Raw genomic sequence first — 24,473 nt, 5'->3', positions numbered from 1 at the left:
CATTATTTCATTTGTTTGTTTACTGGGCAGACGGCAATTTTCCAATGGTCACAGGGGCAATTAACACCACAAAGAAATGACACATACATCTACAGCAAACATACAGATAGAAAGTAAGTAATTAGTAAAGTTATCCTCATGTTCTGACAACTGTTTTCTTGAAAAATACAATTGTGTAGAGATAATTATTTCACTGCTACAAGATTTCAAGATTCAGTGTTCCTTGCATAGTGTGCTGGGAATTTCAGCCTTGACAGGATTAATTAAATTAATGCAGAGAAAATTAAATGCCTAGTACATATAGATACTACTATTTTAATTGAATTTGGACATAAAAATAGCATTGCGACATCAAATTCTACCTTTAAGCTGGATGCGACTATGCACTGGCGGATATAGAAATTTTCAGTGGGGGTTTCAGATTCCACTCAACTTCAGCCTAGCCTGTAAGTCAAAGACCAAAAAAAAAAAAAAAAAAAAGGTCACACCCTGCTCTTGAACGTTGTAATTGTGATTTCAAAGGCATTTGTTAAAATTTCGCCAGTAGAAAGTCCAACTATAACACACTACGTATAACGCGTGGAAATTTTATCACCCACACGATAAGTCGTCAATAAATTTGGGGCGCGCGCTATTCTCAGAGGGGATTTCAGCTGAAACCATTGCAACCCCCCTGTATCCGCCACTGCTATGGCTTTAACTATTGGTTTATGATATGCATATGGTTTCTCATAATAATATAAAGCTTCCATATCAATTCAAACATTAGTTGTCTTAAAATTTACTGTTCTTGTGGCACTCATTGCTGTTATGCTTATAGAAAGGATTGTTATTATTTTTATACTTTTTGCGGTCTTCACAAAAGCAGAGGAAATTTCTAATGAAACATTCCCTCAAGATGTTGCTTCTGGTTCAGGGACAGTGGTTGATCAGGTAATTAAACCATGTTGTGTGATTGGTGGTCGTTCTTTTCACTCAGTGGCTAGTGCAGTCCATACTCTTATAAACAATTCCATAATCAAAATAATTGAACCAGGTGTTGTACTGAACACAAATATCAGTTTAGAAAAGTTGGAGAATATTTCAGTTATCGGACAGGGAACTCCCATTGTGAATTGCAACAGTATAGGAGCTATCAGCTTTTTCTCCTGCAACAATGTGACAATTAAGGGTATTAACTGGGAGAATTGTGGCTCTATCGATGGATCATCATATCCTGGGATCAGTTTTTACAAATCATCCAACCTCACCATTCAAAGTTGTTCTTTTAGCTCCTCAGCAGGACAAGCTCTATTACTCTCAGAAGCATCAGGAAATATACACATCAACAATTCTGTGTTTACACATAATAATCAATATAGAGGTCATGGAGCAGCAGTGGAGTATATACCTGCAGATACAGCTCATACTCAAGCAAGGTTGGTGATTGACAAATGTAGTTTCTCTAACAATGGAGTTGCTAAAAGCATTGTCTATATTGGCAGCTCAGAAGTAAGATTTAATTCATATATACAAAATTCAGTGTTTATTAGCAACGAAGCGGTACCCATTTACCTTTCAAATCATAAACTTCACATCAGTGGCAATGTGTTATTCAAACAAAATATGGCGATTGCTGGTGGAGGAATTTTTAGCAGCAGCTCAACAGTCATATTCAAGAACAACTCTAACATCACCTTTTGCAATAATTCAGCAAACACTAATGGTGGAGCCATGTACGTTAATGACTCAAGAATATATTTTGGAGAAACTTCAGTTATAAAGTATGTAAACAATTTAGCAAAATCATTTGGTGGTGCCCTGTTCTCTGTAAACAAGTCTGTTGTATTTTTCAATGGAAACACCACAGTAACGTTTCAAAGCAATAAGGCTGATACAAAAGGGGGAGCTTTATACTGTCAATATTGTGATGTTTTATTTGATGGCAACTCAGCGATAACGTTTAATGACAATATAGCTATGGAAGGAGGAGCTGTGTCATCCCAATGGTATTCTATCCTATTGTTTAATGGAAACACAACAGTGAAATATATAGGTAATGATGCTACTGAAGGTAGAGGGGGAGCTTTATTATCCTATTGGTACTCTAACATCTCATTTTATGGTAACTCAAAAGTGATATTTAGTGGAAATATAGCTAGGTTTGGAGGAGTAGTTTACTCTGAATTTTATTCTAACATATTATTTAATGGAAATGCTACAGTAACAATGAGTGACAATTTAGCTGCTGACTATGGTGGAGCAGTTTGCTCAAGAAGGTTTTCACAAATATCATTTGATGGAAATGCTACAGTGACATATGAAAATAATCAAGCTACTGACTATGGAGGAGCCATATATTCTGATGAGAACTGCAGCATCACATTCAACGGAAGCACAATGGTGGCATTTAATAACAATACAGTATTACTTGGAGGAGCCATTTATTCCAGATGGTATTCTATTGTTTTATTTGATGGAAATTCTACGGTGACATTCAAAGGTAATGAAGTTACCCAAAGTGGATCAGCCATTTTATCACAAGACTATAATAATATTGCATTTCAAGGCAACTCAGCTGTGACATTTGTTTACAACAGTGCTACAAATGGTGCAGCAGTTTACTCTATATCATATTCTACTATATCATTTGATGGAAACACAACAGTGACTTATGAAGGTAATGTAGCCAGTAATCAAGGAGGAGCTGTTTATCTTTATACAAACTCCCATGTCACATTTCACGGAAACTCAGAAGTAATATTTGATAACAATAAAGCAGGATTTGGAGGAGGAGCAATATCATCAGAAAGTTATTGTAAGGTATCATTTGATGGGAACACAGCAGTGACATTTAAAGGTAATAAAGCCAGTGGTAGAGGAGGGGGTTTGTATTCCCGTATATATTCTAGTGTTGTATTTGATGGAAACTCACAAGTAGCATTTAGTGACAATGGAGCTAAGTTAGGAGGAGCAGTGTACTCCTTCAGTTACTCAGAATTATCATTTGATGGAAACACGGTAGTAACTTATGAAGCTAACGAAGCTTTTGAAAATGGAGCAGCTATTAATTCTAAAGAGAACTGTAGTATAACGCTTGATGGACATTCAGAAGTGATATTTAGAAACAATAGAGCAATGCATGGAGCAGCAGTGTACTCTAGAATATATTCACATTTAGCATTCAATGGGTATACGACGGTGACATATCAAAGTAACATGGCTAGAGAATATGGAGGAGCTATCATTTCTGATAATCACTGCAACATCACATTTGATGCAAACTCAAAAGTGACTTTTAATGCTAACAGAGCTAAATTTGGAGGAACAGTGTACTCTTCAAGCTATTCACAAATGTCGTTTGATGGAAACACGACCGTGACATATAAAGGCAATAAAGCTAGTAAAATTGGAGGAAGTGTTCACTCTCATAAGAACTCCAGCATTTCATTTGATGGGAACTCTACAGTGAAATTTATTGACAATGAAGCTCAAAATGGAGGAGCTATTGGCTCAGCAAAATATTCTAATATTTCATTTATTGGAAACACAAACGTTTTTTATATAGAAAATGATGCCAATACAAATGGAGGAGCTGTTTATTCTGTACAGAACTGTAGCATCACATTTGATGGGAACTCTAAAGTAACATTTAGTGACAATGAAGCTAAATTTGGTGGAGCAGTGTCATCTAAAGATTATTCTGTCCTATCATTTGATGGTAACACAACAGTGACATATAAAGGTAACAATGCTACTGAAAATGGAGGAGCAATTTATTGTTTTGAGACTGGCAGCATCATATCTGATGGATACTCAAAAGTGACATTTACTAGCAATAAAGCTGCAACTGTGGGTGGGGCTATGTCTTGTAATAGGTCCTCTCTTGTGTTATTTCAAGGAAATACCAAAGTAGAATTTACAAATAACAAAGCCAAAGATGGTGGGGCCATTACTATCCAACAGTCAACTATGAATCTTGTAATGGTTTCACTTGTAAGGTTTAATGACAATTCAGCTAGTAGCAATGGTGGAGCCATATATCTTGGTGATAATGATACACTAACATTTCAAAGTGAAATTATGTTTCATCACAACAGTGCTTCTCTCTTTGGTGGTGCAATTTATGGTGAACTGAAACAAACTAAACAAACCAAAATTTTATCTACAAGTGTTGATTTTTGTGACAATATTGCCTTTGTAGGCGATAATGTTTACATGCACATACAACCGTCATGTGATGAAGCTTGTTTGAGAAGTAGTATAGTGGGACTAAATGTCACACACAATTATCCACCTATTCATTTAGCCTTATATAATCCAGCAACCTGTATTTCTACTATGGAAACAGTAAGTGGCTGTGACACTTACTTTGTGAATAATATAATGCTTGGTCAAACAATTAAAACCAATGCTTGTGTACTAAGTTTTTATGATCAACCTGCTGGAGGTGTGAACTTTGTGGTAAGCAGTGAAAGTCAATATCACAAACTTGATGGTACAAGATTTGTGCAAATAGGTTGTAATTTGTTTGAAGGTACCAGTGTAATAGGTAAGAAGATTTCTCACAAAACTAATTTCTCAATGACCATCACGTCATATAGTGACAGTGAGTTGGAAATTTCGGTTGAGCTAATAGCAGAACTATCACCATGTCATCCTGGTTTCCACTATGATAATACTACTGAAAAGTGTGTATGCTATGATGACAGTGACATTGTGTCTTGTTCTGGTAGCACATCAACTATCAAAAGAGGTTACTGGTTTGGTATTGTTGATGGTAAAAGAACAGTGGCAGTTTGTCCTAGCAATTACTGCAATTTTACTTGTTGTGAAACAACTAACGGATTTTACCAACTGTCACCAGTGAGATTTAATCAGTGTAGCTCACACAGATCAGGAACTGCTTGTGGTAGTTGTGAAGAAGGTTATACTCTCTCATTTGATTCTGCAAAATGTGTAAGTGTTAACAAGTGTACCACTGGAAATACAATAATACTGATTATTTTGTCAATTATCTATTGGATAGTCTTGGTTGTAGTAGTGTTTGTGGGGACATACTATCATGTTGAGATTGGTTATTTCTATGTTATTACATACTATTACAGTATGTTGGATATTTTACTGGATCAGAATTTGTATGTATCACAAGGACTGTTTACTGTTGTTAGCATTATGTCTAGTGCAGCTAAGGTGACTCCACAATTTCTAGGACAACTTTGTTTGGTAAAGAACATGAGTGGAATTGATCAACAGTTCATTCATTATGTACATCCTCTAGCTGTCACCATCATTTTAGGAATGATATGTCTATCAGCAAGAATGTCACACAGGTTTTCTGCATTTGTTAGTCGTGGAATTATCCGTGTCATTTGCTTTCTTCTACTACTGTCATATACTTCTGTGGCAACAACTTCATTACTGCTATTGAGATCCCTGACATTTCAAAATGTGGAGAAAATTTATGCTTACTTGTCACCTAGCATTGAATACTTTCATGGTCGCCATCTACCATATGCTATCATAGCAATAATATGTACACTAGTGATTGTGATTGGTCTACCACTTCTGCTTCTACTTGAGCCTTTCCTTAACCACAAGATTAACTTTACTAGATTCAAACCATTGTTTGATCAGTTTCAAGGATGTTACAAAGACAAGTATCGTTCATTTGCAGCTTATTACATGATATGTCGACTCACAATAATTTCAATAATCACCATCAATTCTACTAACAATAACACTACACAGGCCTTATTACTCATCACTACTTTACTCCTAGCTTTAACACAGCTGATCATCCAGCCATACAAACACAGAACTCTTAATATTTTTGATGGAATGATATTACAAATAATGATATTTGCATCAGTAATATCACTTTTCGATAATTTTAGTACAGCAGTGTTATCAGTAATCATAATTCTTTTAGTGATATTACCATTAGTAGCATTTGTTGTAATGGAACTGACTGTATATAAAGAAAACTTCAAGAAAATTTTCCTGTACTTCAAATCTAAATTTGTTACTACAATTAACATTGATGAAGTACCCCCCATTAGTGTTACTGGCCCTGCTATAGATGATAATATGAGGAAGAATACAGCCATTATAGTTGACATGTAAGTATCCCACTATGTTTGCATACAAACATACGTACATTATGCACATTACATCCATAAATCTGCATACATGCATACATATATCCATGCGTGCATGTATGGGTGTGTGTGTGTGTGTGTGTATGTGTGCGTGCATGTGTGCGTGCGTGCATGCGTACGTGCATGCTTACACGTGTGTGTACTGTGTACATGCGTGCATGTGTATATATATGTGTACATGCTTGTATGTGAATTAAAGCATCATTCTGAGTGTTGTATACATATGTAACACACTAAAGAGTAGGCAACAGATAAATATAAATCGAGGCAAAGCTAAGTGCTATATTTGTCTTGGGATTACACTTTGACTCTGAGTGCTACATTTCTCTTATAGCATGAGCAAGGCAATACTGTAGTGTTCTCCTTCAATCTGAAACAAAACTGTGGTCATGTAAATCATTCTATATGGCAAATATAGAATTTTTTAAGTTGATTTTCCCATAAAAGGTTCTTTTACCAATGGATTTGGATATTTAGATATTCACATACAACTGCATTTAGAGGGTGCACATAATTGTGATTTTGGTGGTATTACTGTATGATAATCACAATGTTTAGCTAGATGTTGAAGCATTAAAATTGCTGTTTGGTTAAACAAGGAGGATTAGTAAGCACGATGCTTAGCAACTGCTGAAATAGATTAAAGAAATTAGTTTTTACTCTGACTGTTCTATCATACAGCATGATAGAACTGTATAGTAGGGACCACAAAGGTTTAGGCGTGGCCCACAAAAAATGACCAAGAAACCAGCCTCAATTTTCCCTGACTATATGATGAGGCAGTATTGGTTAGACAGCTACAACTAAGTCCAAACAAGCATTCAGATCGACCCAAAATGCTTTCAGTAAGTTGCCATGGAATTTTTAAAAATAATAAACAGAATTTTAATTTTTACTGACTGACTGATTTACTGCCTGACTGATGCCTTCAGATGAGTGTAACTCGATAACTGCTAAGGCATATGGGCTTGATTTTTCACTGTTCGGTGTCACTTTGGTCTGAGAGGTGCCTTTTGGCATACCGCAGTATGTACAATGCATTCTTCATGGACTTACCGGTGTCCTCCGTTGTGTCCCATTCATCTTGGCTGACAACAAAAGGTGTCGATTTGGAGGAAGCACATGATGGCTTCGCTTTGTAATGGAAATCATCCATATTTTTCATGGTGGCTGCTTTGATTGGAGAGGTGCTTTCAAACAGTTCTTAATTTGTAATGTTATGTAATGGGCTGTATATAGCTGACAACGAAGCATAATAGATACTTCATCTTCCAGACAATAATTGGTAGCTGGGGTGTGTGGCACCATTTATTTCTTTTGATGCAGTATGCGTTCACCAGTCATAAACAAAAAAAAGTTAACAAACAAGTACACAAAAATTGGAATTTTAAGAGTAGAGACCATAGTACATTGATAAAATGTATTGAAACTAGCTGGAGTAGTGCACGGCCAGTAAAACAATAGGAAGTGTCATATACCCCTACTGTGCTCAAGATACCATAAGAAGAGCACAATAGGGATATAACATTTTTTATTGTTTTACTGTGATTTAGTATCGTGCACTACTCCAGCGTGTTTCAGTACTTCTTATTGATGTGCTATGGTCCCTACTTTAGTTGAAAATTCCACTTTTTATGTACTTGTTAGAATAGGTGAGTCAGTGGTGGATCTAAGTAGGTTTCTGTGCTTTCAACAGAAACCCCCTTTTAAATTTAACTCCGTGGCAGTCTAACTACAGCCCATTACTGTCATATTGACAATTGGTCATAGCACACAACTATATACCACTGTACTTCAGAAACATACATGCAATTCACTTAACTATCACTATTTATAGCTATTAAACCCTCAGCAACACTTTACTTTTCACATTAAAAACGATTGAGATACTCTAATAGAGCCAGTCAAGCAACTACTCTAATAGAGCAATCAAAGCTACAGTACCAACTTTTGTCCACTTTAATTTTAATACAGTTTAAAGCATTGGATTGATTGGTAATTGTTAACTAAAAGTAACCTAATCCAATTTCAGAGCTTCTAAAATCTCAAAAAGTTCTGGATAAATATCCTCGGCTGCCTTATTTTTCAGCTATGGCAACTTTCAGAACTCCCCTTTTAAAAATCCTAGATCTGCCACTGTGAGAGCTCAATCTACTAAAGTTTCTTGATCTCAACTTACAGAAATTGTATATTGCATATTATGCCAATTGTGCACTGACATCATCGTGTCAAAGTGGTAAAATAATTTTCCCCCATTTTATTAGGTTCAGAATTAGTCAGGCATATTCCCTGACCCCTATGTGAGGCCTGGTGCAAAAGTTATGGACAGTTTTGTTATTATCACTTTTTGCTTACTAAGGAAGTAGCATAGCAGCTAGCAGTGGTGTACAGATGACCCTTGTTGTTAGTTATAAAGCTCCCTGGATTAAACCAAAATTGTATTTTAATGCAATATACAATAAATAATATACTATATATCCTTAGGAGCAAATGAACAAATAGTTTTTAAACTTGCCTTACTTAGTTACTAGCACAATTTATTTGGTTGCACACTAATAAGTCAGGGAATTGAAAAATGCATATAGTCACAACAATAGACAATCAATCATTGAATTTCTAAAATCCATAATTTAAGGTGGATAGGTAGGAGCTGTCTTTACTCCATGTCACTGCTATGACACGTGATGCTACTTATCACATGTATAATTCCAATAAGCGCACACATGTGTGCACGTGATGTAATTGCAATAGGCGACACTGATGCGCCCAACTGATAGATTACTGTTTAACTGCAGCCCTACCAACATCAACTTGATTTAAGGTCTTAAGCTTCATTATGGTAACACTTGTAAACATGTACATTCTAGTAAAGGATTTAGGAATAAAAAGCAGTGAAACAAAGGAGGTCATCTACACCAGTAGCTATACTAGTGCACATTCCATTCCTACTTCAGTCATATGCAGCTTCTCAACAGTACAGCCGTGACTGAAGTATGTTTACTTGTATAGTCGCAAATGTACTTGATCTAGTTTCATTGCTTTTTATTTTGATGATCATTTACTCAAATGCATTTATTACTGTTTGCAAATTAAAATATTACTAGTGAACCAGCATAATCATGATATGTAAAGTGTTAGAGTCAGGTAAATATATTTAAAATTAATTTGTAACTGAATATGTACCAAGAGTATCATTATTGAAAAGTAAATGGCTATTCCGCTACATTATCAGATATGTTCTGTCCAGTTTGCAGTGTTAAAAATGAAGAGCAGCACGAGAAGAACTTCTACAACTGAACCACCCGCTACAGAAATTACATACAAATGTCACACTAAAGTCATGATGTGTTTTTATTTACAAATCAACACTACCTTACAGCTCTTCGGTAGTAAAGAAAGAAATTGGACACAAACGTACAGTGGAACTTCAGCTATCCAAACTTCTGTTAACTGAACTTTCAGCAAATCAAACTCCAAAATGATTACTCTATTAGAGGAGTAGTGAGTGTTCTAATACAGCAGTCAAATCTCAGAAGTGTTAAATACATTACTTTAAGGTGATATTGCGCACATATTCAGAGTTAGAGATACTGTCAGTTAGCTGTTTCTAGGGCTTCTCATAACTGAGGTTCCACTGTAAGTACATAATGCATACACTGTAGCTACTGCGGTTGGTGGTAGGTATGTCTCACGCCTACATATGATGAATAGTGATGAAATATAGTTCATAGCCTAAACCAAAGTTGTCTTACGCTTCATTGAAGGCATCAGACCATGTACTGTATGTAGTCAGTTAGTAGAAAATTCAGTTAAATAAAATTTCATAGAAACATGTCGAAGTACTTGGTGTTGTTCTGAAAGCATGTGTGGGTTTGATTATATATAACCAACACTGCCAAGTTGATGCAAAGGAAAAGTGAGGATGATGCTGTTAACGTTGGATAGGAACCAAACTTTAATGATCCCTATACTGTACAGTACAACCGAATTGTATGATAATCACTTATTTTATCCATCTAGAAAGAGGAAGGATTCTGCAATTGTGATTCATGATGCTATGACCCACTATCGTGAACCCATTATGGAGATAGAAAACTGATTACACCAATTTTATTCATTAATTTAGTTACACACATGCAATTTCTTATTATTATACCCCAAATATTGCCTTTATTTTGTATTACTGTATACAATCATTTTGTAGCTATTTAAATAATCAATGTATTTTTGCTGCTTTCAACCATTAATCTATATATCAATTTGTAATACAGTTGTTCACTAGTTATGTACTTATGACTATCATCACTAGAATAATGCAACAATTATATAATTATGTAAAAACAGATATCATAACATGGTGATTCACGTAACGAGACATGATGATAATTGCACATGATAGTTAGATATAAAACAAATTTAGGTGTATGAAATTTAAAGATTATTGTCCATGTTTGTGCCGCTAGTGTTGAAATCATCACAATTAGCCAATGACAGTGTCACATGTTACAGTACTATCAATTACTGTACTGTGTAAGTCCATTTCATTGACAAGCTCCATAATTAGCTTCATTACTTACATGTGGGCTAGAACAGTGGCAAAATAAGTAGTAACATTGATATGGGGGGGAGGATGACCAGAGTATAGAATCACTGGCAGCAGGGGTCTAGGGGGCTTAGCCACCCCAGAAGTTGTAATCGTTTTAGCTTTTATAATTCATCAAAATTAATTTATAGGTATACAATTTGAAGCATTTCAACTAAAACACCAACCCTTTTGTAAAAAGTATTTAAAACAGGCTATTTGCAGCAGTCAACACACCTCTTTAGGCAAATTTAGCTGTTGTTGGCTACAGGGTTACAGTATAGCAACCTTTAGACACCTGGAAATACTTGGTACAGTTGTAATATACCAACTCTTGAAGTAAGAGGTCAGCAGTGGTTTTTGATCCCTGCGTGTTCACAAAATGTGGTTACATAATACAACCAAATGATATAGACATTAGCAATCCATTGTACTCATTGAAATTCCCCATATGGACAGCAATTATTAACATTTTTGTTTCTGGAGCAAAATATCACAATACATACTTATACAAATAAAAATGTTAGCTACACACAAAACGCTGAATATCTTTTAGTACAGTGCACCAGTCAGAAAGTTCTCCTTGCAAAATTATATCAGCTGGAAGGTCATTCCATATGTTGGCAGCTGTAGCAAATCTGATATTCATATGCACCACTATAGCTATCAGTTCCAATTCCTGGAAACTCACTTATCTCATAATTATCCTATATAGCCATATATATAGTGTACTTAATTTACCATTACTTTGACTCTTAATAAATTCATAGCTATATAGCTTAATTTAAAAGCAATTGGCGTCAGGAGAGAAACGTCAGCATTCAACAATGAAGACACCCAAATGTTAAGAAGTTAAATCCTCACTTAGTTAATGTCTGATTATGAATTTAGATCTGCAAAAGATCCCTCAATAAGTACAACACATGCATTTTGGTCGAGCTTGAATTGAAGCCTACAGTGATTCCAGTGTAGCTATGCCACTACAGATTTAGTGACAGTATAAAACACATAATAGACCATGTATTCCAGAGGTAATTTAAAGTGTATCTGAAAGTATTGTGGGATGCAGAAAATGGTGCAAAACTACATAGCTAGGTAGGTGTTAAACTATGGATGATAAGATTGAGAAAAGGAGTAGCTAGGGATGTGTTAATCTTATACAACACTATCAAGTAACTCACTTATACAAACAAAACAATATGAATATGAAAGCATGGCAAAATTTACAGGAAATAATTGTAGTGTTATAATACTAGCTATGTTGACAAGATTTTCAACTGGTTAGACAAGTAGTTAACTGCATATCAACTAATTTCCCATAGTTTTGCAAAGTTGAAGATTAGGGCATTATAATAAGCTGGCAGGTGGCCTGGTGTGGTAGCTGAGTTTCATATCTAAGAAGACGTATGTACGAACTTGCAAATGCTCAAAATCAGTTGAGTATATAGTTTTGTTTTCAATTTCATGGAATTGTGCAACCTGGTTGGTAAGGGCTCCATCAAGACAGACAAGACCTCACAGCTCATATCATTTGTGTGACTCACCACAGAGCTATTAACAGGCCCGTAGTTAGGGAAGGTGCAAAGGGGTTCTAAAGAACCTCCTCTTGAAAACCTGCATAACACCACCCAAAAGGTCCACTTTTCATCTAAAAAATCCTACCTACTTAGATAAAAGTTTGGTTATGGCCTTGGCTTAGAGAAATCCGTCATGGTCATTATGATCGACAAAATTTCATTGTAAAAATGGCTGTAAGACCACCTAACATTTAATCTGGAATGGCACTTACAGTACAGAAAATTTGACATTTTTATGGCAAATTTGTGCTTTCCATGATATTATAGTGCTGTACAGTATATCACAGGTGAATGTCAAGAGAGAAGAGTACAACATGGGAATCTGCTATTAAGCCACCAAACCTCAGGGTAAACCCTTAACTGACCATGGTATATTTTTAATAAACCAATTAGAAAATTGCAATATGGTAAAATAAATCTAGTAGTTGCACTCATAAGGGCATAGGTGATTGGTCATCCATGATAAACTGTTGGTCTTCCGTGAACTGTCAGTCTGCAATAGGCATAGTACATACTGCTGCATCAGTTGTATTACTTGCTCTTGCAATTTATAGGACTGATGATCCCTGATATACACTGTATATACAATAGCTATCTAAAAGAACTTGTACTACTGTAATAATAATATTTATTGTCACACTGTGATGTTAATCACTTCCTAACCACTAAATAATTTCAGCTTATCTTTCAATAGACCTACTCACAGATTACAGAAATTTCATTTAGCGCATAACTGACATAATCTGGTATATGATCAGGTGTAATGGTGTGTCCACATGTAGCTATTACACACATACAAAATTATGAGTTCGGTTTTGTAACATTTGATATGCAGTGCTTCATGTATAAGGTAACTCAATGGAATTCCCCACATAGACCTCAACTTTAACAGATCTGATATTCATAACAGCAGCAACTGACCAACAGTTCCAATTCTAAGAAAACTCATTTTATTACCCTAGCCATATATATATATATATGTGTGTGTGTGTGTGTGTGTGTGTGTATAGTAAGCCTAATTTAACTATTACTTTGGCTCTGAACTATTTTATAGCTCAGTGACAGTAAGGTAGTGGTGTACAGTTACTCCAAAATGAAGGCACCTACATAATTTGGATGATGGTCAATTTAACAATGAGCATGTCACCTAGATGATCAGGACATTTGAACTTTGATGTGCACCCATACTAGCTACATTGGTTCTAGTACAAAATTAATAGTGACAGCATAAACTAAATAATTTCAGCTTAGTACTTTAAGGGTAGTGTCTAATCACTGGACTGGACTACTGGACTGGAATACTGGAATGGACTACTGGACTGACATTTTTTTGTTTTACACATTTTTAAGGGTGGGCTTACTGTACATTTGGGTGACTTGTGACAACATTTCAACATTGAGTGGTGAATATAATACTTTAATCCTAAAAAGTTACTGTGATAAGCCAAATGGATTCAATTAAATGCATTTGATTCGCTGCTACTGTACTGTATAGCAGATACACACATGTGTGTATACCCAGAAATGTTTCTCTCACTGTTAGGCACACGTGATTATTGTGATACAACTTTCTATAACATATATGGTGAATCGGTGATTAGTCACTGGAGTCCATGATATGTATGTAACTGTCTGTAATGCATATGGGGATTGTTGCACATTACTTTTTAAACTTGTACGTACTGTATGCTGTTGTCCTATGACCATGAAATTTTCTACTACTATTAACTAAGTGGCATTGTAGTACAATTTACAGAATGTAGACATTTCATTCCAGCAATAACCAGTTATGCAATGGGATCTGTTCACACACACCACATATGTGACTGGGCCTGCGATAATAGGGCATGTGGGCACATGATTTTTGCCTACTTTTTCAAACTTTCATTGTACATAACATTTTGCACTATTGTGCTATGGCAATGCAATTTTCAGCTCTTAGTAAGCATTTAACTGGCTTTATGATGCAAGTTACAGAATGCAAATATTCTGTTCCAGTACTGAGATATTACCTGTAGAGTGACTGGGTGTAGTTTGTGCCCACATGCCCTATTTTCGCAGGCCCGGTCACATATGTTGTATCATAATAATCATGTGTGCCTAACAGTGAGAGAAACATTTTTGGTATGCATATCGGCATGCCATACAGTAGAGTAGCAGTGAATAGAAATGCATTTAATTGGCTATCACAGCTACTTTTTAGGATTAAAGTATCATATTCACCACTCCATACTGAAATTTTGTCACAAGTCACCCAAATGTACAGTAACCCCATCCTTAAAAATGTGTAAAACCAAAAAAATTCCAGTCCAGTAGTCCATTCCAGTATTCCATCCCAGTAGCCCAGTACAGTGATTAGACACTACCTACTTTACTTTACTTTGGGTGTATCCATTCACTGGACTGGACTGGACTGGATTAGCTACTGGACTGGACTGGATTAGCTACTGGACTGGACTCAAACTTTTTTTGTTTTCTTGCCTTTTGTAGCTTAACCACAGAAGTGTTTTAGAAATCACACCATTCATCACAAGACACAAAACTTCCACATTATTCAAAAAAAACTACACTAAAACCTCAGTATAGCTTGCTGTCAAAAATAATTTGCCTACCACTAGCAAAGATGCAAGCACTATGCACTGCTAGAACGCATTGACATACAATTCAGTCAGTTTTATGCCTACAATTATATTGACATAACGTAGCATTGCCTAACCTTTCAGCAATCTGAGTATTCACTATAGATTGGCTAGCTCCTTGGTTTACATAGCAATGAGTGCAGTGTTCAGTTAACCAGAAACACCTCCCAATTTTAACAGGCAGGTAAGGTTGCATCTTTGTGAAAAACTATATGTATAGTGTAAAAATATTTAAGAAGAATTTTCAACCTATTGATTACAAACTTATTGTACCATTATATAGACCACTAAAACTGAACTACAGTTAGCTCAGCTGTATATACGTGCCTCTAAAATGCAAGGCAAGATACTGAGAACCCTGAATGTGTGGTATACAATTTAATGATCATGTTGATAATCACTTTTAGTGGTTGAAAAGGGTATTTTAGCAAAATTTATTTGTGACCCGGTCTGTGAAAATGGCTCTTATAGCCTTTCCAATTATCCATGTTTGGCTAATCATAACTCCTAATCTACTAAAGCTGTCATCATGTAATTACACCCACAGCTACTGCCAGGTTAGGGTTGTTGAGTGACCAAATTGTAGGCTTGTACCATATTCACCAGTCAAGTTATGGGTTACCATATATATGCAATTGGAAAGGCTATAAGAGCCCTTTTCGCAGACCGGGTCACATTTGAGTCTAATCCAGTAATCCAGTCCAGTGAATGGATGCACCCCTTTTTATTGGAGATTTGTTTACTGTTTAGATAAGGATTTCGTGGAATGTGTGAAGTTACACCATATATGGTAAGCGTAGCCACAAAGTGGTATATCAGTTATATACCACAGTGCAGCACTTTTGATCTTAACCACAGGTGTGGTATATAGATATAGCTACATACATACGTTTGTACAACTGTTTAGTTAATGGCATATAACAAGTTTTAATGTTTTAGACGAAACATGCACATCATACTACTAATAGCATCCAACTTAGACACAGGGTATGTACAATAGTTAGATAATATATTTTCACATGGCTAGCTATGGAGTGATCAATACCAACTGCAACAAATAGATGATACGGACATAGTGTTTTAAATACCTAATAAATAATTGTTTCAGGTAAATGCATTCATCAAATAACATATAATTGATTACCCAGTGCCTACTTTATCCTACAGTACACTTTTAAATTCAATTAATTCACTCCAAGATGCTAAACACTGTTTTCCAGCCTCATGGCGCATCTCAACATGGTCCAATAAAATGTCCTTGTCATCAATTTTATCTCCTAATTTAGCTAGCTCATTTAAACAATCATACCCATATTTAACAACATCTTGTCTGTCTTTGATCCATTGTTTAGCATCTTCTTCACGTTGGCCATGCAGTTTTAGCTCTGCCTGTTGCTTTGCAATGTTATCATAGTTCAACGAAAAGAGGGTTGTTTGTAACTTAACACATTCTTCTTGGAGGGGTTCAATTGAGCCTTTTTCCCACTCATCCATTTCCACCACGAGATCAAAATTCTCATTGCAACCGGTAAGTTGTTTAAAAATTTGCTCTAGTTTTGTGTCTATGTCTCGTTTGTTGCCACTGTCTCGATTGCGGTATTTTGTAACATAGATCTTTTGGAGCAGTATCAGAGCCAAGCGGAATTGTTCCATACGATCAATGAGGGATTTTGTCAATGACAGTAGCTTGACATGATTTTCCAAAAGTTTCAGCTGGATTTCTGTTTGATGCACACGTTGAAGAATACTAGACATGGACTGAGATATGGATTCCGATGCCTTTGCTGCGACTGTTGATTCGACGAATTCGCTTGTCGCTCCAGATATTTCGCTTGGCTGCCATTTACTCTCAGATCTGCTTCGTTTTAATGGTGGAGAATCACTGCCTGCTAGCTCTCTATTCAGTGCTCGAACCACATCCATATGGCCAGTCCCATTAGAACTTTCTGTCAGCGCAGCGATGAAACGTTCATACCACTGAAATCCTTTTCGAGGAAGTATCATTATAAGATGGTTAATTTTGTTTTCTCTAGTGTAGCGATTGTTCATGTCGTATAGAGTTTCTCTTTCTTCAGTCGTTAGCATACCTTTTTGTATTAACGAAGGTAGTATTTGATGAAGATCAAGGAAGTTTAGAATACATCTTATACACTTATTAAGAACCTTCGCTTTCTCATCTTCGCTTACGCCGGCTACCAGCACCGAACAGTGATTTTGAATACCGCTGCTTTGCTGCGTAGTGATTACTGTACATGGCAAGCTTAAACCGTTTGATGCTGACATCATCGCTATTAGTTCATCAGTTCAGCTAATGACATACTTAGCTAACTAATTACTATACAATGTAGTACGAAACTATTACTGCGCGTTAATTCTCGTGCGACTTCCTGTTTTGTGCGCATCCTGCATGATATCGCATTCTGCATGATTTCGTTCCCAGCCGCCCACGCGATCAATCACGCGAGGGTATTTCCAGAGCTGGGAACGATACTACATCTTGCAGCATGAAGCAGCCTTTTGATAGTTTGAATAGTAATAGAGTTACAGCTACAAAGTTATAAAGTAAAAACCAAACAAGTGTAAAATCGTGGGAACGAAATGCTCTATAGACGGGTTGCCTTTTTAAGGCGTGGTCGTTTTACCGTAAATTTTCCACATACTTTCCGAGTTCGCTAAGTCAAAAATGTATTACGGCTATTGGAGAAAATGAACGTTTCGGTTAACTTTAGCAAGCAGGAGTTAGCCAGCCTTCAGAACAGTTATAGAGAAAGGTTCGAGCTATAACATATCCAGCGTGTAAGGTGAAGGCTGAACGAGAAGATGATTTTCTCTCAATCTCGGGTTTTTGGAAAGCGATAAAACTCGCTGAAAACATTCTTTGTAAGACTTTGCTACTACTTAGAATGATAGACTGGATGATTTTAACTTACCTTGTACCTTTGAAGAACCAAAAACGTTTGCCTAACTATTAAAAAAAATGGGTTTTTTGTTAACTTCTTGACCAACATTGTAATCATGCGTAAAACGGAAAGTCGCGTTTGTTCGTGTTACACAAGGGACACGCCCTAAATAGGCAACCCGTCTATAATAGAGCAGTAACCGCGGGGTTAACAAGGTGCACAAAAAATTCGGGGAAAAGCTTACTAGAGTTCGATCCAGGGATCAGCATACTTATAACACCCGCATTTTCAACTACTGAACCACTGCTATCTTGGCTGATAGCCCCACTAAAATTCTGCTTTATAAATGAAAATTCTAGTTTAAATTTGCTCATCAATAATGATATTAATGTTTGCAATTTCATAGATCTACAAATAGAAGTACTAGCTAGAATCATAGATGTGTGATCTTATGTATGTTCTATTAGAAGTCCTCAACAAAATGTGCACTCTATTAGAGCACTACAATATTAATATTATTACCAAATATTTAAGTAAATCATACAATACATAGGGGCGGATCCAGGACCTGGCAAGGGGAGGGGCACAAACAGGCCAAGTTGTAGCTAGGTGGTTGGGGGAGCAGATTCTCCTGCATTGTTGAAGCAGAAAATAATACACCTCATAGTAGTATCTCACTTGATTTTTACCATTTCGGCTTTTGCAGATGGTTGTGAAGTCCTAAAAACTGTTTTAAAAACTCTGAATGTCTTAAACAGCAACACGATGATTATTTTTAGAGGCGCTTAGTACTCATGAAGGTGCTGATTGACAATTTCATAGCTAGTTTGACTTTGGTTTGCTTTGATTTCAGGTTAATTTGTAATAAATGCTTGTAAAATGTGCATATTTTCGTGACTTTTATAAGCTGATCTTGGCCTGAAAAATTAAAGGTATTTTAATCAGAAGTATGGCTCATCCAAGGCATTTGATTCCGTCCCACACAACCGTTTAATTTCCAAGTTGCAAGAGTGTGGCATATCTGGCAAGCTACTAGCATGGATGAAGAATTTTCTTGTGGGAAAGAAGCACAAAGTTGTACTGAACAGTCATGTATCAGATTGGTCAAGTGTCAGTAGTGGAATGCCTCAAGGCTCTGTTTTGGGCCCTATTTTGTTTAATATATATGTCAGCGACATGCCCTTAATAGTTAATAGTCCCATTTTTCAATTTGTGACCAAATTTTGGAAAATCACCCACATGGGCACATTTGACACCTAAAATATTTAATGATCAAATCATAAACTTTATAGTGCAAATCTATTTGTTGATGGTTTTAAGCCATTCTCAATACCTTAAATTACAAGAAAATTCTTGGAATATTTTCAAAACTGTGCCCTGCTCTTATTAGCAACCCACTAAACATGAAAATTTTAATTATTTCATGTGCGCCCATATGGGTGATTTTCCAACATTTGCAGATGATGTGAAGATGTTCAGAACTATCAGGACTGTGGACGATTTTTGCCAACTTCAACAAGATATAAATTTGCTTTTTGCATGGTCTAAGAAATGGCAACTGAAGTTCAACATTAGTAAGTGTAATTGGTTACACTTAGGTAAACTTGGTGAATATGTAATTGATGACACTACTATAACATCTTGTGATGTTGTAAGGGACTTGGGAATAATGATTGACAATCAGTTAAAGTTTCACAATCATACCACCACAGTTTCCAAGAAAGCTAACAGACTACTAGCAGTTATTCATAAGACTTTTCAGAATTTTGACCATACTACATTCATCAACTTGTATAAATCATATATCCGCCCAGTATTAGAGTATGCTAACATCATCTGGGGACCGCAATACATTCTAGATCAAGAACAAATAGAGAAGATACAGAGAAGAGCTACAAAATTGGTCCAGGATCTTCAAAACTGCACATATAATGATCGCCTCACTGCTCTAAACTTGCCATCACTTAAATACCGTAGACTGCGCGGAGATATGATAATGTACTACCAGCTATTACAAAGCCATTTCAGTCTAGATACATCAGATTTGTTTACTACTGCAACTTCATCAACAACTAGGGGTCACAATTACAAGTTATTTAAACCTCGACATGTAACATCAAGAGTGAGATCTACTTTTTTTCACTGTACGAGCCATCAATGACTGGAACAGTTTACCCAATCACATAGTTAATGCACCCACACTTAATGATTTTAAAAGTTTTCTTGACAGTGGCTGGTCTACTTTATTATATGATTATTAATTAGTTAATAAATTATTGTTATTGTATATACGTTTTTGCTACGTATTTGCAAATTTGTTAAATTCTTTTTGTACAGATCAGGCTTTGCAGGCTCCTTGAGCCTTCTTTACTTGTAACACAAATACTAATACTAATACTAATCCACGGGGGGAGGGGGAATTTGGGACATTCTGGATCCGCCATTGATACAATACATTTATAAGCTTGTTATCATCATTGCGTCAGTACAGAAAAGAAGAAATGTGAGTAAAAACAAACCCCAAACCCAAAGTCAGCTACCGTAATTCGCTTTATTTTCGTACAAAAACAAATTCGTGATAAAAATTTTCGTGTAAAAATATTTTCGTAGATTGACTGCTCTATTAGAGTAGTTCGATCGTCTGCAAAAGTTTTCGTGTAAGAAATTTCGTACAAGCTTTTGCATACGATAATTATTTTACGACGAAAAAAAGAAGCTAATTACGGTATAGGTTGGATTTTGGGCCTTATAAAGTACAAATCCACACAAAATTTTTATTTTTTTAATTTCAACTGCTGTCTGCATTAAAGGTCTGCGGGAAACTGGTGCCCACAGCCAGAAAAAGTACATGTACAACTTAGATTTACAATTGAATAAAATTACAATCAAATCAAGTTAGCTGGCTAAAGTTATTACATACATTTACATTTGATATATAGTTGAACCATCCTATAATTTTAAAATTTACATGTGTATTTAATAATAAACTTACTTACATAAGTACTTATTTTAAGAGAGAGCAAGAAAAAAAATTATTAATTACTGCTGAAGTTTGGTGTGCAGAGAGACTTGGAGCAGGTACTACAAGGGCAGACTGTGAGGATTGTCACAGTCAAAATTGTTTGTAAATGCTGCCAGAAGATCCTGAGTAGCTGTGATTTAATGGTGAAAAAAGGTTGTTTTAAGTCAAGTACTGGTAGACTGTTGTAGGTTATTGGTAATCTGTTAAAGTAGAAGTTACTTTGTTTGTTGGATGATGTAAAATTGTGTTGAAGCTTGTTGCTGGTGGAGGATCTGGTAGGATTGCGGCAAAAGTTGACATAGTTACCGATACTGAAATGATTAAACGGATGCTGGATTGATTTTACGAAGAAGAGTATGTCATAAAGATCATAGGTGTACATCAGTGGTAGCATGTTAAGTTTGATAAGACGTGTTTTGTAATTGGTTACATAGTCATTTAGAATAAATTTGATTGCACGGCGTTGGGTTCTTTCTAAAGTAGAGATGTCGCAAATAAGGTAGGGGTGCCATAAAGGAGAACAGTAAAGTAGTAGTTGTGATCTAACTAATGCTAAATACAAAGTTTTTTGGTTGGAATGTCAACTGAGAGGCTGAAGACTTTAGCTGATATATGTTTAATTTATAATGATTTTTCCAAGATAAATCAGTTGATAAAATGACGCCAAGGTCACGGTGAGTACTACTAGTTTTGATTATAGCCAAGCTGTGAAAAAATGGTGTGGCCTTAAAAGCCAGGGTGAAAAGAGTTGTGAAGTCAAAGGTGGTAGTGAAGAAATGACTGCAGTGATGTTAATAAAGTTTAATAATGGCTGTGTGCATTATTAAAATTTGTTAGCATTAACATCATTGCAGCCTTTCTTGGCTGCCACCTTTGATTTTACAACTTTTTCCCCAAGGCTTTTTAAGGCTGCACCATTTTTTTCACAGCTTGGCTGTTTTGTGTGGATAATAATATCATTATTGATGTACTGTAGCTACATGTACGTATATCTGTACTGTATATGTAGCAGCTCCAGCAGTGCCAGAGATAACAGTAGGAATAAAGCAAAATAAAACTATATAGACAAAGTTGTTGCCATCCTTGCATTATGTGGTTAGCACTTAGGTGGTTTACTGCTTGTAATGTTGGTTTACAGTTGAATGGCTTGTATTATTGTAGGGAGATATTCAAGTTAACTGTCAGGCAAAATGGCGCAGCTATTCTCTAGGTAGTATCACATTTCTAAGTTGACCAAACAGCTCAGAGGTTTGCTTGAGATACGTATATGTTTAGAATTTTGTAGGCAATAACATTATGACACCAAATGTAGATGTCTTCATCACTGATAATATTATGGTGTGGCTGGTGACATGTCGAACTTACATGTGGAATTGTGGAATAAAGCTCCTCAGCAAGAGAGAACTTAGGTGATGTCATTCATAGCATTGAAAATCTATATTCAAATGTTTTTGTAGACCTAGCACTACTTTGAAATGCTTTCAGTTCAGTGATAAACTACATATGATATTTCTTTGTTCTGCTACAAATATACATTTCTAGTTACAGTTCATACTGTACGTGTGCACCATAACTCTGCTAGTGTCTGCATGTATGTTATAGAGATGCATGTTATTTCAATCTCAGAGGATCATAACATAGAATAAGTGAAATTCAACTAAAGTATGTGTGCATGAGTCCTGTTTAACTGTTACCTGATCATGGTGCTACAACGATGTGATTTAATTGCAGTGTTCACAACTGGTACAGTGATATGTGAGGCATACTCTTTGATGAAACAAAGTGAATCAAGACACACGGTAGTGTGTCGTGCGGCCCAAGAAGTCGGCGCGCCACACCGTGAGTATTTTAACAGGAAGAAAGAAAACGCAATTTTCACACCTATGTAGCTGTGTGATCCCTTATCCGATTGGAACCAAATTTGCTAGAGACACGCCGCCCAGTGAGGAGAGTCTACATACCAAATTAGAAGAACATCGCTCTAGCCATTTCCGAGATACGAGCGAGCAAAATTTCGTTTTAATTTCTTCGTTTTTTTCTTCTTCTTCATCTTCTTCATTTCGCACACTTCGCAAAATTCGCCATAAAACACGAATAAAAGTTCGGATTGGGCTGCAATTTGGCACACATAAAGGGCGCATTAAGGCGGATCTCCGTACCAACTTTGGTAGGAATCCGATGAACATTCATGGCGTTATGACCGAATATTTGCGTAAAATAAGGTCGAAGGTCTGTCACGCCTACAGGGTAAACCCCTTGGAGGAATCAGTTGAAAATTGATTTGTAGATGGAGCAACCATCGTTGGAGTGCTTTTTTGTGGTTTGAAAGGAATCGGGATAAAGACCATGGAGATATGACACAAAACCCAACCTGTATCAAAATTACGCGATCGATTTTTATGAATAAAAAACTATTAGCAGTGACGGATTTAGGGGGTTTCAAGGTTTCCACGGAAACTCCCTTTGAAAAAATGATTACATAACAATTAAATGTTTTAATTATTGCGTCGTGCGCCTCGATCGAGATGCTCTACTTGAGCAGTCACAGTAGCCAATACAGCAGTGTGTCGCGAGATCAATAAGCTGTGACCTTTTTTTATTCCCAGTCTCAACTTACCAAACCAGACAATGTAGTACAGACTTTTGCGTGCGTCATGTCAGTGTATATGACCACCTTCTAAACTGGAAACCCCCTTTATAAATTCCTAGATACGCCACTGATTAGTTTTCGTGTCTACCAGGCAAACCGCTTAGAGCAACGAGCTGAAAATCAGTATGTAGCTGGAATAATCATCATAGAAAGTCCTTGCAGTAGTACAGAAGAATCGGATTACAAATCACTGAGTTATGATTCGAAAGGCAACTACGTGTAGCAAATGTGAGATCGAGATACTCTAATAGAACAGTCACCCTAATAAAGCATTCAGCTGTGTTTATAATTTACTCAATTATATTACATTGCAAGTTATTCTGTAGGGAATTCAGCTACAAACAAGTCACCCTGTAGTCAGATCAGCTAGAAAAAGGTACCTAATAGAGAGTTCAGCTACAAACAAACCATCATGTAGAGAGTTCAGCTGCAAACAAATTACCCAGTAGAAAGTTCCACTATGAACAGATCACCCTGTAGAGAGTTCAGTTAGAAACAAGTCATCCTGTAGAGAGATCAGCTAGAAGAAGTCACCTTGCAGAGAGTTCAGCTATAAAGAAACCACCATGTAAGAGAACAACAAATCACCTGTAGAGAGTTCAGCTAGAAACAAGTCACCCTGTAGAGAGATCAGCTAGAAACAAGTCACCCTGTAGAGAGTTCAGCTAGAAGAAGTTACATTGTAGAGAGTTCAGCTACAAAGAAACTACCATGTATAGAGTTCAGCTGCAAACAAATCGCCCTGTAGAGAACTCAGCTACAAACAAATCACCCTGTAGAAAGATCAGCTAGAAGAAGTTACCTTGTAGAGAGTTCAGCTACAAACAAATCACCCTGTAGAGAGTTCAGCTACAAACAAGTCATCCGATAGAGAGATCAGCTAGAAGGATCACCTTGTAGACAGTTCAGCTACAAAGAAATCACCCTGCTTCATCTTTTCTTCTTCCTGTGGTAAAGAAAAAA

General features: G+C 36.3%; 2 protein-coding genes across 2 annotated transcripts; both read left to right on the top strand.

The window, feature by feature from the left end:
- Positions 1-785: 785 nt before the first annotated feature.
- LOC136247461 (probable outer membrane protein pmp20) lies at positions 786-10,464 on the top strand. Its single transcript, XM_066039176.1, has 2 exons — positions 786-6,101; positions 10,161-10,464. Exons 1-2 carry the CDS (start codon positions 811-813, stop codon positions 10,237-10,239), a joined length of 5,370 nt encoding a protein of 1,789 aa, XP_065895248.1. The 5' UTR covers positions 786-810; the 3' UTR covers positions 10,240-10,464.
- An 8,809-nt stretch (positions 10,465-19,273) lies between these two features.
- LOC136248154 (uncharacterized protein B0403.1-like) lies at positions 19,274-21,200 on the top strand. Its single transcript, XM_066039969.1, has 2 exons — positions 19,274-19,960; positions 21,114-21,200. The coding sequence occupies exons 1-2, from the start codon at positions 19,274-19,276 to the stop codon at positions 21,198-21,200; spliced, it is 774 nt and encodes a 257-aa protein (XP_065896041.1).
- The last annotated feature ends 3,273 nt before the right edge of the window (positions 21,201-24,473 follow it).

Source organism: Dysidea avara, chromosome 2, assembly GCF_963678975.1.
Source record: "Dysidea avara chromosome 2, odDysAvar1.4, whole genome shotgun sequence".
Classification (NCBI taxonomy): Eukaryota; Metazoa; Porifera; class Demospongiae; order Dictyoceratida; family Dysideidae; genus Dysidea; species Dysidea avara.
Note: the sequence above shows the minus strand (reverse complement) of the source record. Positions and strands in the feature narration are given on the sequence as shown.